Here is a 15,216-nt window from a genome sequence, read left to right on the forward strand (position 1 = left end):
ATAGAAATGTCCAAAATTGCAAGAAAGCCTCCTTCCTAGCCACTCTCTTTCCTTCCTTGCCTGCATTAATACTCTTTTCTGGGTTCTTACTCTGCAGGAGGAAAGAATGAGGAGAATGCCAATAGGGTAGATGCATATTGAGGACACATCTTAAGTCTCACAGAGACTCCATAGGCCCATGTAGATTGATGAAAACATTTTCAGTACTGCCTGGTGAACTGACAAAAATGAAAGGGTTAGGGATAAGTTTTCATAAAACTTGTATTGGATTTGAAGTACTGTATTTTGCTATGATGTTCTCCCTCATTTTTATGGAATGTATTAAGATAAATGCACATTCTTTAATGAAATGATAGAGGGTTGTTACTGCTTTTTAAAATGTCTCTATATCCCAAAATTAAAGACTGGCAACCTTCTAGCAATCTGATTTTTTTTTTTTGTAAGCCTGTGAAAACCCCAAATCTGGAAATCATTGGTCTAAGACAATAAATCTCTTAGAATTTTTCTGCATTCACTCCAATATCCTTCCCCTGGAAGTTTGTCATTCATTCTTGTGGAATTATCAGTGTAAAAACAAAATAAAATGAACCGCTTGAGGGCAGCCCGGGTGGCTCAGCGATATAGCACCGCATTCTGCCCAGGGAGTGATCCTGGAGACCGGGGATCGAGTCCCACGTCGGGGACTCCCTTTTGGAGCCTGCTTCTCCCTCTGCCTGTGTCTCTGCCAGTCTCTCTCTCTCTCTCTCTCTGTGTGTCTCTCATGAATAAATAAATAAAATCTTTTAAAAAAAATGAACTGCTTGGAATTCCATATACACACACAACACCCTTCTACACACACGTGCATGCGTACACATACACAATGTTTGAACTATAAATTCATTATGTGAAGCCTGATTCTGAACACTGGTTTTAAATTTTATGTATTTAGGTATTAAATAGTTAAGTTTGTTAACTTATTTTAAGCAGTTCAACAATGAAAGCAGTAAAATAGCCAAAGGATGACCAGACATTGTTACTGGATTTTTTTGTATTCTATTTTTTCTAAAAGAACACCGCGCTACACTTTGCTGCAAGGGAAGGCCATGCCAAAGCTGTTGCACTCCTTCTGAGCTACGATGCGGCCATTGTCCTGAACAAGCAACAGGCTTCCTTTTTGCATGTTGCAATTCACAATAAGAGGAAGGAGGTGGTTCTTACGACCATCAAGAATAAAAGGTATGCCTACAGTCTTCCTGTCCCACCGTCATGTAGTGTGCTCTGACATGAGGGATGACTTACAACTTGAGGGGATACAGCTTCAGCAGTTAATCAACATTTCTTCAACATCAGTTGTTTACATAAAATTTTTAATGAACTCTTTGGGTAGCAACAGACATGTTACTTAACCTCTCTGGTTTTCAATTTCTATCTCTAAATCATGGGAGGATAGATCACCTTCATAACACCTATGTAAGACGCATGTATAGCTTAGTCATTGTCTAGCACACTCTGCCCTACTCCACCTGAATCTGTCCAACACTCTCTTGCCAATAGAAATGTCAAAACTGGATATTGGTAAAAATAATTTCCAGGGTATATCCATGCTCTTACTAGAGCCATCTATTGGAATTTCTCTTAACACCTGATCTTTTGTGGTTGTGACTTTTTAAACCATACTCAAAGGAGTTTTAATGGAGAATTTGTACGGTAGTTTGTGCTACTTTTCGTACATAAACTTTCTGTAGAGTCACAGATATGCTCAAGGGCCCAGTGTCATCTAGTCATGGACACAGATGTGAACCATGTCATATTCTGGAGAGATTGAGCCTGTGTTTTAGAGTATGAGCAATCTCAAGATCCCCCCTGTTGGTCATTTATTTGAAACACTAGTCAGTGCAAGTGTGCAACTGGAAGTTTTCTGATTATGCAGATATTATAGATGGATTTTACTGATAGGGTTAACAGGACATTAGGGTACTTTTTAGAAGTAGTCTCCTATGAAATAAATAGGATTTTGGGAGGTAAATGTCTTTTCTTTGCTTCCTGTTGGGGATTTATTTCCCCCTTGGCATTGTAAGTATCTTCTTATTCTGTTCAACTGGAAGGTAATGAAGAAAGGAGCAGGCTGTGTGGTCTCCTGGAAGAATCCATGCTTATTAATGTGTTTGACAAATTATTTTCTAGTTTAATGCAACACATGATGTATACGTGGGCTAAATGTTAAATATCATGTGTCCAGTACTATGTTGCTATCGTATATACGTGAATATGATAGATTTCACATCTACCCAACATGACCAGCTCATACTATTTCATGATTTTAGGTTGAAAAGAAGGTAAAAGTCTACCTTTTTTTAGAAGGCATTTAGAGAAAGGGAACAGTGATTAATAACTGCCATCTTGGAATTTGCCCATATTCCTAATTTCCATTATGGACAAGGACCCTATTAATGGATTGATACTGATTCACATGTTGGTTCCATTGGAACAAATGTGGGTTTCTTCTAAAGATATAATCTCGAATTTCGATTTAGAGCTTTGTTGTGTAGAACAGAAAGATCAAGACTTGTGTCTGTTTTACTATCATCACCATTGTCATTTTTTTACAGGTGGGAAGAATGCCTTGAGGTCTTTAGTCATTATTCTCCAAGCAATGGATGCCCTGTCTTGGAAATGGTGGAATACCTCCCTGAATGCATGAAAGTAAGCTCTCCAGATAGAACTGCTTCTGGGTGCAAGGGGATTTAGTGTCATAGTCACAGTATAAATAATAGTACTTTGCATTCTTAAAGTTTCTAGCTTCCCCTAGGCTATCAATCAGGGAAGTTGGCCAACTAGTATTTAATAAGGACCTACTTGGATTAAAAGAATGCTCTTAGTCATTGTGTGGAAGGTAGGAAAATATAGTCAACAGGTGTTTTTCTTAAAATAGTCCAAGTCTAGAGCAGAGACTACTAACGGTAGTTGTTGGCTGAATAAAGTCTCTAGGTGGTTTCTTGGGGGCACACATGTTATTGTACGTTAGTTGTTAACACTCAAAACCAGGATGGCGGGGATCCCTGGGTGGCGCAGCGGTTTGGCGCCTGCCTTTGGCCCAGGGCGCGATCCTGGAGACCCGGGATCGAATCCCACGTCGGGCTCCCAGTGCATGGAGCCTGCTTCTCCCTCTGCCTATGTCTCTGCCCCTCTCTCTCTCTCTCTCTGTGGGACTATCATAAATAAATAAAAATTAAAAAAAAAACAAAAAACAAAACAAAACAAAAAAAAAACCAGGATGGCTCCCTTAAGGCTCTAGCTATCTGGCTTTCTGTAACAATCAGAAGATCTGGTGGCTGGGCCTCCTCACAAGGAAGGATCTGCTTGGCTAGTAGCAGCTGCTTCCCTTAAATGGGACAAGCACTCTCCCGTTTGGTACAACCCAACTCTTCTTTTTGTATACACAGTCTAATGCCTACAATTAGTTGCCGTGTATTGTCATTCTGGTACCGTGACTGCTTTCCTTGTAGCAGAGAGATAGTTCTCTATATATGTATGCCTCTCTGCAAACTGTGGAGATAGAAGCCAGCCCAAGGAGAGCCAACATTTCAAAAACAATGGGAAAGAGCTCTTAAGGCTGGCACAGTTTTATTCATTTATACTATCTCCTGGCCTCTGAAGACCTTCAAATATGTGATTCTCTCCTGGATTAAACGTACACCCAGCATATGACTGTACTCCTACAACAACAGAAACATCCAGAAACTGTTGAGCATGTGAATGTTTAAGGCTGCAGATAGAGACCTCCCTGGGAAGGCTGAGTTTTGAAGATAGGGATAGATACAGAGTAATCAAAAAAAAAAAAAAAAAAAAGGAAGGACATCGAGTGTCATTCATAGGACAACATATATTCAAATACTGGAGAAGGTATGAGACAGAGTGGACATAGGACCAAATGTGGAGCCTGATGGTCCTGGCTCTGTGTCTTGCTGTGCTGCTTCAGACCAGTCATTTCGCCTCTCTGAGCTTCATTTTCTGCTTGCTTTCTTTAAAAAAAAAATTTTTTTTTAAGATTTTATTTATTTATTTGAGAGACGAAGACAGAGAGGGAGATAGAGAGGTGTAAGCATAGGCAGGCAGAAGGGCAGAGGGAGAGGAAGAAGCTGACTTCCCACTAAGCCAGGAGCCTGATACAGGGCTCCATCCCAAGACCCCAGGATCATGACATGAGCCGAAGGCAGACACTTAACTGACCAAGCCACCCAGGGGTCCCCATTTTGTGCTTTCTTTACCTCTAAAAAAGCGTTGCTGATACTCACCTTGCAAAGTGATTATAAAAATTAGAGGTAAAATATATGAAGTATTCAGGATGGTGCTTGGCCTATATTATATATCCTACTATTTTTATACTGCCTGTGTGGTTATTAGTACTACAGCTATTCACACTTACCATTCTTATTTATTCAGTAAGCACTTAGTATGTGTTAAATGCTTCACATGCATTATTTTCTTTATAATATCTAATAGAAACTGGAGCTAGTCCAGTCCATAAATTAGCATTTCAGGTGCTTAAATTTCATCAGAGGGCACATAAATATTCAGGATTGAAAATGATCTCAGAATTTCTTACTTAGTAATTCCAGTTGTGGGTGTCTGTCCTAATGAATAACCAGAAGTACAGATAGCTTTATATACAGTAATGTTTCTGTAGCATTAGTAATAATAATAAAATATATATGTTAGAAATATTCACATTGGAAAACATGGGATAGAACTGGAGAAATTAGACCAAAATGTTAATAAGAATTATTACAGTTGTGGGATTATGATTAGTTTTTCTTTTCTTTTTTTACACTATATGTTTTCTAGTTAGTTTTCTATAATTTCTTTGTATTTTAGTATTGTGAATTTTTCCTTAAATAGGGAGACTTGAAGATCTTCCAGTTTAGCCTCACATGACACATTTGAATGATTTACATAATCCCTTCCCCCTACCTCCACCTCCTTCAGCCTATCTTTATTTTGCCTATGCTGATTATTAAAAACTTCTCAATCTCAAACCTACTTCTCTAGTTTTGCCTTACATAGCACTACTGACTAGTTTTATCTTTATTTTTCTTATGATGTCTTTTATGACCTTTAGTATCACTGCCTGGTAACCAACAGAGATTGAACTTTTTAAAGTCCCTCCAGTGTTTGAGACCAACCAGGACATCAGTGCCCTCCCAGTGACTGGGGGCGGGAGATGTCTGGGTCCCTGTTTATTCCCTTCAGAGTGCTGTCCAGTTTTCCAACCTTGTGTCTTGCAGGTGGGGTTGACCGGATGCCCCAGGAGTTTTGGGGGACACACTGGTGGGGTCACCTGGGGCTTTGTGTCCATAGCCTGTTCCAGGAGGGCAACCTATTGGGCAGTATTTTTCCCTCAGGTTGATGAATTTGGGCCACTAGAAAGGTGTCAAAATACAGATCAGGGGTGACTGAAACTGTTTATGTTAATAGGCACCCTATAAAAATATTTGTCCCTACATACCCTAGAGGTGTGGCTCCAATGATCTCTTAGGCGTTCTCTCCTTTTCTTAAGCATCTAGAGGGCCTTCAGTATTTCTCCATCCTCCCACTCTGCTGTCCATGCTGCGCTGGATGAATACTCTCTCAATGTTGCTCAGCAAGTGAGGTACAGAAGCCAACACAGTACTCCATGCTTGAGCAATATGAAAAATGACACGTAGACCAAAGAAAGACCCCAGTGCTCAGCCATAAGATCATAATTTGAGACAATAACTTATCACTGTAAGATGAGGAGCAAAGGAACCGTTTATAATCTAAATATTCTCTAGAAGCCCAGAAGGACATCAAATCTTAGGCAAAATTAAAGAAGTACTTCTTACTCAAATTTTAATAAATGTAATTTCATTCTTAAACATATGGTACTTTTTCTGAATCACTTGGTATTTCTGAGGCATGCAGTGATAGTTGAAGTACTTTAAACTTTTCTCCTTAATGACATTGATTATAGTTTACCTTTGAGATACTGGAAATAAAAAGAGGAGAAAGGAATACCTTGGGAATACATTTTAGAATAGGAATCAAATCCTGTCTCTTATGTAATCTTCTGACTAATATCTTAGCCACTTTTTCTCTCTTAAAGGTCCTTTTAGATTGCTGCATAATACCCTCCACAAGAGACAAGTCCTGTGAAGACTACCATGTACGTTTATTTTATCATAATTTGAAATTTATTCTAATTCTTTAATGAATATTAAAAGCAATGTTACTGAGCTCCACAATCTCAGAAGGTAGTAATTATTGCCTTCATTTGTCATATTATTATATGATGTGAGAGAATTTTTCTCCTGCCTTCTCCCAATATTTTAATTGTTTCTAATAGCATTATTCAGGGTTGTTTCTAGTCTTTATATTTTCTTTGGTAGTACTGCCTAAAGAATGAATTTCCAAAGAAAGATCTAAGTAACCTTTTGAGAATTCATCTTCTTTCATGACTGTGGGTTATAGAAGGTTAAGTGTCACCTTTCTAAGATACTTATTTTTTTAAAGATTTTATTTATTTGAGACAGTGGAAGAGAGAGCACAAGCATCTCCGAGGGAGATGGGGAGGGGGGATTGGGGAGAAGCAGACTCCTCAATGATCAGGGAACCTGACTTGGGGCTCCATCCCAGGACCCTGAGATCATGACCTGAGCCAAGGGCAGACGCTTAACCAACTGAGCCACCTAGGTGCCCCTAAGATATTTATTTTTTGAAATTAAGATGAAATAACTTATTCTACATTTCTTCAGACAAAATGACTTAATTTTATTTGAACTACTTAATTTTCAACAGAATTATAGCCTTGCATGTTTGATTTGTTAAGACCTATTTTGGGAATATATACTAAACTTTTAATTTTTTCAAAATTTTATCTTCTGCAGATCGAGTATAATTTCACATACCTTCAGTGTCCATTAGAGTTTACCAAGAAGGTAACACCTATGCAGGATGTTACATACGAGCCTCTTACCACCCTCAATGTAAGTCCAGGTAATTTCTACATGGCTTCTATAATGTTGCTGTGTAGTAGTTCCAGGAGGGAGCCTGGAAGAATTCCACATTAATAGTTTTATGTCTCTACCTGCCATGTGTCCTAACCCTTTATTTTTTAGAAAAGAAAGTCCTTTTCTACAGTTGCTATGATTTGGTCACCTACACTCTTGATCACTTTAGTCTGAATGGTCATGTGAAACCTGCCCCAACCCAGAATCCAATAAACTATGGACAACATAGGCTGACAGTCAGCATTGCTCCCCACCTCCGTCCACCTAAATATAAACATATATATTTAAGTGTTTCCTCCATGCAAAATCATGGGAAAATCCAGGGTTGACAGAGCTTCCAGATCAGTTAACCACTGTTCTCCACAGTAAACTCTGAACATTCAGAACCCTTTTAGATCCTTCTGGAGGAGTGATCCCAAGCTGAAAGTAGGCCCAACATGCATAGTATGATACCAAATTGCCCAGGAGACTTAAGACCAAACCAGCTCTTATTCCAAAAAGTACTTTGTATTTCCAGCAGATAGGACAATAAAAACCATACAAGATGATCCACTGCAACCTAAATCAGGGGTCCCAAACTCAAATAACTACAGGGGAAACAGGTAACAGATGGTTTAAATTGAGATCAGTTACTACCACCAACAAATTGGTGCCATATGGGAACAGCAGCCCAGCCTTATAAACACTGGCTACAAATTAACACTGTGTGAGCAAAAAAAAAACCTATTTGAGGGTTGGATTTCCAAATGTGGTCTAGGATCTACATCTACACTGCCTAATATGGTAACCACTAGCCACATATGACTACTTAAAACTAATTACAATTAAGTAAAGTTAAAAGTTCATTTCTTCATTATCAGTAGCCACATTTCAAGCACTCACTAGACTGTGCCTTGTGACTCTCATATTGAACAGCACAAATATAGGACTTTTCCATCATTGCAGAAATTTCTGTTGAACAGCACTGGTCTAGACTAGTTGGAAATTTTCATTCACTTTAAATGAATTCATTTCCCTACATGGAAGCCTTTGGTACAGACTGTGGTACCAACCATCACCTTAAAGTGATATCTAGAAGTTTTACTGAGTCATTGGAGTGGGAAGGATGCAGAATCACATGGACTTAATGCCCACAAGGCTGGCAGTGGAAACTGACTCTCACATTGGCTTTATGCAGAGCATTTTAGCTCTGCTGGAGTATGTTATGTTTTGCAGTTGTTGTTCTAGTTCAGACTCAATAGCTAAATGACCTAAACATAACTATGCTACAGCTATACTTAGGAGAATTTTCATGTATGTATGGTTTTTAAATTGTAGTTTAAAAAATATGCAATACATCTATCAGAGTTTATTGTTTCCAGTACCAGAATAAGAAGAGGAGGAAATAAAATCTCTGTAGTTTCTAAAAAGTAATAGACTTTATATAACATAGAACTCAGAATAATTTATATAAAAAAGGTTTGCTTGAATAAACACACTTAGTGGATGGCTTTTGGCATGATTAAATAGTACCTTAGTAACATGACAAACTTCTCCTTATTATAACTGAGTTGAGTGGGGTTCTTCTGGATGTATAGCTGGTCTGTCATGGGAAATTATTGCATACACTAGATGGACCTGTCAGTGCTTAGATTCAGGCAAGACGAAAACCAGTCCCTTGGGCAGCTCCCTACGAAGTTAGAACATTCCATGCCTCTCTTTCCTCCTCAGAGGGAAGCCAGGAGTTGGGCATTTTCTCTTGATCTCACTGCTCGGTGCTAGAGGAGGGGCTATGGCGAGTAAATGCCATGAATTTTCCTACTGTCTTTGATGTGGTTCTTTTTGGCTACAGGCTCACTTGGGGTGCAGGAACTTAACTAGTTTCTTTATTTCTCACAAAGGCAGTTGGTCCAGATATTAAGTTGATGTCTCTTCTCCCCATGGGTATGGAGAGCCTGGGACACCCTGTTCTGCTATCTTACTGACATCACTTACTCTGTATTGCTTGAATAATTAAAAATTAATTTGGGGACTCCTGGGTAGCTCAGCTGGTTGAACGTCCTTCTCTTGATTTTGGCTCAGGTCATGATCTCAGGATTGTGAGATCGAGCCCTGCACTGGACTCCGCACTGGACATGGAGCCTGTTTAAGATTCTTTCTCTCCCTCTCTCTCTGTCCCTCTGAAACTCTAAAATTTTTTGGGGGAATAGAAACTATTAGTTCCCAGTAATATGTGAAAACTTAGTAATGTACAAATGATATTAATGACTATGTGTATTCTACTATTTAAATTTTTTCTAGAAAGACAATCCTGAGTTCAAGGGAAGAATAAAAGTGTAGCTCTTGCTTATTTATCTTTAATATACCTTTTCTGGTTGTAACTGTATAAGAGAAAAATAATTCTTCTATCTCAATTAGTAAGAAATCGAAAGAGACAAATAACTGCATCTGTATAAAATGATTCTAATTTGTTTTTTTAATATGCATTCTTAATATAATTTTTAAGTTTTCAAATTTTTCATGGACAAATGTTACTTTTATAATATTAAAGTTATAAAACCAGAAAACAAAAAGCTTGGTTTGTACTTAATAGTTTAATAGGTTTATTTTTATTGATCTTTCCTTATTTCTCAGGCAATGGTACAACATAACCGCATAGAGCTTCTCAACCATCCTGTGTGTAAAGAATACTTACTTATGAAATGGTAGGTATTAAGTAGTAATTCTTTTTAATAATACCTCCCTTGAGTTTGCTTAAAGTCTTCTAAATAATTATGTTTAGATTTTATTAATGTTTTATACTTTGAAAAAAAAATGTGTCAAAGGCAAATCTTGGTATTGAAAATGCTGTTGTTATGGGCAGCCTGAGTGGCCCAGCGGTTTAGCGCCACCTTCAGCCCAGGGCTTGATCCTGGAGTCCCAGGATCAAGTCCCACGTCGGGCTCCCTGCATGGAGCCTGCTTCTCCCTCTGCCTGTGTCTCTGCCTCTCTCTCTCTCTCTCTCTCTCTGTGTGTGTGTCTCTCTCTTGAATAAATAAATAAAATCTTAAAAAAATTAAAAATACTGTTGTTTGACATTAAATATTTTGGGGGTGGAAGCACTCCTAGGCCTTGCATCTTAGAGCACAGTGAAGTGAGAGAGGCACCTAGAAAGAGCAAATAATGTGGAAGTTAGAAAATATGAGCTTAAGTCTCTGTTCTTCCATTAGTTGGTGAGAGATTTCAGCAAGTCATGATTTTCTGGGAAGTTGAGATTCCTTTTATAAAAATGAAAAAAGGTGAATTTGAAGATCTTGGTTCTAAAGATCAATGAATGTACCAAATAGATTTCTGAGAGAGATTACAACTACTTTTTCCACAGGTTATCTTATGTAAATATTTTTGGTTGAAATAAATTGGTTTATTTTTATAGGTTGGCTTATGGTTTTAGAGCCCATATTATGAACCTAGGATCTTACTGTCTTGGTCTCCTGCCTATGACCTTTCTTGTTGTCAGTATAAAGCCAGGTATGGCTTTCAACTCAACTGGAATCATCAATGAAACTACTGATCACTCAGAAATATTAGACACCAAGGTATTTTTGATTGGCCTTCGTATTTCAACTTTTTAAAAGATGATCAAAAGTATGTTTTTTTTCTTAGAAATGCTGCATAATCTGAAATATCAGGACTTTGATTATTATAAATGGACTGTAGAATTCATATATGAACAATTTCTCCTGATATCCTTCATGGAATGAGAGGGAATATAAATAAATAAGTCAATAATTGAGTTTGTAAATTAAAGAGACATGATATGTATGAGATGCTAGCTTTAATGCTGAAGTATAAAGCTTTAAAATAGGTCTACAAAAAGCAGATTTGTGGCTGTCAGGATTTAGGGAGAGGGAGTGGTTCTTAGTGGATATAGAGTTTGTGTTTGGGGGTGATGAAGAATTACGGAGCTAGAGGATGATGGGTAGTTGTGGTGGTTGCATAACATAGTGACTGTACTTAATGCCTCAAAATTATACATTTTGAAATGTAAATGTACATGTAAAACTTTTAAAATAGTAAATTTTATGTGTATTTTACCATAGTAAAAAAAATTTTTTTTACATAGGTCTACAGATTCATATTCTTTTAAAATTTGTGTGGTAAGTTTTGAACCTCCCTTAAAAAAGGACATTATGAAATGAGTATGAGTTGTCTTTATATTGGTATCACAGTAATTTTCTGCTTAAAGCAAATATGAACAGTATGTAGGAGTGAAGCAGAAGAAAAAGTAAACATTTTATAGTGGAAATTATGAAGAAGCTTAAGTGTTGTTTTGATATCATTCATAATTGTTTGCTTTATACTTTTTTGTTTCAGAACTCATATTCTATAAAAGTTTGTATGATTTTAGTTTTTTTATCCAGTATATTTGGATACTGCAAAGAAGTGACCCAAATCTTCCAACAGGTACACAATACATTTTATATCTCTAAAGTTGCAAGTATTTTAATATGCAGAACCTAAATTGCTAAACTATATATGAGGCAGTATATGTCAGAATAAAATCACATAACTTGACAAATGGGTAGATTAGAAATACCAAGCATAAACTTTTCAACTGTAGAAATCACATGATTTTAGATAGACTCTTGCATTAGATGATGCCTATTTGATAAATCTGAAGTAAAGATGTTCTGGTTTTTAGTCCATAAGGGTCTGTTTAGTTACAAATGAGCTTATGAATGCCTTTTCTGTCTTTTCTCTGATAAGAGTTAGATATTTTACTAACATAAGAGATTTTGAATTTGATACTCTTGAATGTAACTATTTACTTGGTCCATAACTCCATTTCAAATGGGTTATTCTTCGAATTCCTTTCTTAATAAGGCTTTTCTTTATTGGATAAAATTTCAAGTTATAATAAAATTTGGGAACTCTTTATAGCATAATTTTACTTCATACCTTTTTTTTCAATGGGTGAACCAAGAATTATGTGAATTATCTACAGGTCCTTACTTTGGTTAATAAATGGCATCAATCTTTTATTTCTCAGTTTAAAGTCTTATTATTTTTTATTTTTTGTGCATCTTTTTATAAGATATCTTTTATACAATACCTCATATTATGTGAAAATTTATTTTGTTACATAAGGACGTTAATATCCATGTTAAAGAATGTTAATGATTCAGTGCTTCATATTTGAAACACTACATTGAAGTGTATATATATATATATCTATATATATCTATATAGATATATATATGCATGTCTATTTAGGTGTGGTGTGTACTTGCAGTAAATTGTCACAATTCTGAGAGACTGTATTGTTTTCATTTTAGCTTAAATGATCTAGGGCATATTATTCTTCTCATAATTTTCATTTTTTACAGATTACAGTCTAAAGTAAAACTGTAAAGTTATATGATTTCTCTAACAGAGTTAGTTGGTCTCTACATTTTTTATTGATAATGAAATGGTCACCTCTATAGGATATTTGATGTCCAGAATATGAAATCTTTAAGAATAGGAAATGACATCCATAAGATGCCAGGTCTTGGTCTCTGCATGTGGTAATTCTGAATTCTTTTCACCCTCAGAAAAGGAATTATATGTTGGATCAGGCCAATGCAGTTGAATGGATTATCTACACAACAAGCATCATTTTTGTGTTACCCTTATTCATTGGTATACCAGCTTATGTGCAGTGGCAATGTGGAGCAATTGCTATATACTTCTACTGGATGAACTTCTTATTGTATCTTCAGAGGTAAAGCCAGCTTGAATAACTTCTATATCCCTTAGGTATTTTTAATATTAAAAGTACTATTATAAGTACCATAAATTTATAATTGGCTTATTCCTTTTCTAATTAAGACTGTGAAGATAGCTTTTATATACTATTAAGGAAAAGGGAAAGGAGGTTTGGAGTTCAGAGTGTAGATCAGGATTTCTTAACCTTGACACTACTGAAATTTGGGACTAGATATTTTTTTGTTGTGAGGGGGATGTCCTGTGCATTGTAGAATGTTTAGCAGCATCCCTGGCTTCTACTCACTAGATAATCTGTAGCACCCCCTCACCACGTGACAACAAAAAATGTATCCGGATATTGTCAGGTATCTTCTGAGTGGCAAAATTACCCCAGGTCAAAACTATTGGTCTTGACAAATCTATATTAAATATTGGGAGTAAATGGAAATAAAAGTATTAGCTATTTTTGGTTTTACTTGGTATTATTTGCTAAGCATTTACTTTAGATTAAAAAAATAAAAATGAAGTGATAGGTATGGGAATAATAGTGATAGAAGAGAAAATCTCAAAAACATCTAATTCTAGAGGAGGGAAAAAAGGACTAAGTTCCCTTACTTCCCACACTTGCTGATGTTAACTGTTATTTCATAGAGTCTTTACAATAATAAGAGGTACATGTTATTACTCACACTATATAAAAGATGATGATAAGGGCTAAGTCAAGTAACTTTCCCAGGATCTCAGTTTAAGTCAAGATGTAGCCATTTTACCCAAGTAAAATGAGTACTAACCCTAGAGACCATGCTTTTCCTATCATATCACCTGCATTGCTGTGTTCCAAGCACAGTGCTGTGGGGTTGAGCCCAGCCCTTTGGAAAGGACATGATATGGTGGGAAGAGCAGTGGCCTGGAAGTCAGGAGGCCTCAAGGCAAGTCCAGGTGCTGCCACTCTCTTGGCTTTGTCATTATGAGTGACCTTAGTGAATTACCGGACATCAAAAAAAAAAAAATTACCGGACATCTTTTGGGAACTTAGTTTCTGAGACCTCTAAAAGCTAAAGTCCCTGTCAGCTTTAAAGTCTTGTGATTCCCCCTTTAACAAGTTGTCTTTACCAAAGGAAATGTCCAAATTGGTGGCTAGATGACACATGCATTATCTACTCAAACATTTCACAATGTTTGTTTCTGAGAGAGAAAAAAGGAAAGCTCAGGAGGCCCTGAACATGGTGAATGTACATCACATGCATGTGCCCTTCAGGTACATGAGTTCATATAGAGTCTCCACTGGGTGCATCATATAACTCATCTCTAGGATCCCTTTATCAAGCTTTGATGGCACTTGGGAAGATTTTCCACTCCTACTTTGTTTGAAGTGATGCCTAGTGGTCAAATAGTCAAAGATAAACATTAACAAGAAACAAAAAGAAACAAAGCTGTTCGACAAACAGTTTGAAAATAAGACAACTATTTATGATTTCTCATGTCTCCTTTTTTGAAAGTAACTGGCCTCAGTTACTCATCTGTAGAACCTAGTGCATGATAAATATTGACACTGAATGAAATATGGTTTGGCCAGAAAAGTGAATGTATAATTTTTATTTTTTCCTAGATTTGAAAATTGTGGCATTTTCATTGTTATGTTGGAGGTAATTATGAAAACTTTATTGAGGTCTACGGTCGTGTTTGTCTTCCTTCTTCTGGCTTTTGGCCTCAGCTTTTATGTTCTCCTGAGTTTGCAGGTGAGGCAGCTGTGTCAGGAGTTGGTTGTGCTAATGTCAATATTGGGAATACATATTTTTACTTAAATCTGAATACCCTAGGAAATCAGTAGTAACATAACAATTTTTTATCTGATAAAATAGCCTTCAAATGATTTTTTGCAGGAAAAAATTTTGTCTAACTAAATGACTTTTTTCCATTGTCAAAAAGTTTATAATGCATGATGGTTTGTTATAGATGCAGAAAAGATCTTTTTTTGATGACTTTATCACCAGTTTATTAGTAGTTCTTATCACTTGCAGTAGCTATAGTCCTGTGAATTAAAAAAAAAGTATTTTAAATATGATTTTTATCATTATCCTTCAGGAAATAGTTTTTCATTATATGCATTTTGCATTTCATTTTTATCTTACTGTCTTTTCTCAGGATGCTTTCAGCTCTCCATTGCTTTCCATAATCCAGACCTTCACCATGATGCTAGGAGATATTAATTATCGTGATGCCTTCTTAGAGCCTTTTTTGAGAAATGAATTGGCATATCCAGTTCTTTCCTTTACACAACTTATTGCCTTCACAATGTTTGTCCCAATTGTGCTCATGAATTTACTTGTAAGTAATTTATTCTTGTATTTTCTGTTTGTTGATCATTTGGGGGCTTTTAGCCATGATAATTATTCTTAGCCTTCTTAATCTCCCTTCATGAAAGGAAAAAGAGACTATTATAAAATATATTCATTCAACATTCATTTAGTGCCTGGGGTGTACCAGGCACAGCATGAGG

At 36.5% G+C, this 15,216-nt stretch overlaps 1 protein-coding gene across 1 annotated transcript in view; it reads left to right on the forward strand.

The window, feature by feature from the left end:
- The window catches only part of TRPA1 (transient receptor potential cation channel subfamily A member 1), a 49,187-nt gene that overhangs the window by 24,207 nt on the left and 9,764 nt on the right, over positions 1-15,216 (forward strand). Inside the window, exons 14-23 of the mRNA XM_077876581.1 lie at positions 1,052-1,218; positions 2,592-2,685; positions 6,107-6,166; positions 6,888-6,986; positions 9,624-9,694; positions 10,402-10,564; positions 11,343-11,432; positions 12,563-12,732; positions 14,326-14,455; positions 14,862-15,044. Of these exons, the coding sequence (XP_077732707.1) occupies positions 1,052-1,218; positions 2,592-2,685; positions 6,107-6,166; positions 6,888-6,986; positions 9,624-9,694; positions 10,402-10,564; positions 11,343-11,432; positions 12,563-12,732; positions 14,326-14,455; positions 14,862-15,044 (1,227 nt within the window). The remainder of the gene's footprint in view (positions 1-1,051; positions 1,219-2,591; positions 2,686-6,106; positions 6,167-6,887; positions 6,987-9,623; positions 9,695-10,401; positions 10,565-11,342; positions 11,433-12,562; positions 12,733-14,325; positions 14,456-14,861; positions 15,045-15,216) is intronic.

This window comes from Canis aureus, chromosome 28 (assembly GCF_053574225.1).
Source record: "Canis aureus isolate CA01 chromosome 28, VMU_Caureus_v.1.0, whole genome shotgun sequence".
In the NCBI taxonomy this organism is placed as follows: domain Eukaryota; kingdom Metazoa; phylum Chordata; class Mammalia; order Carnivora; family Canidae; genus Canis; species Canis aureus.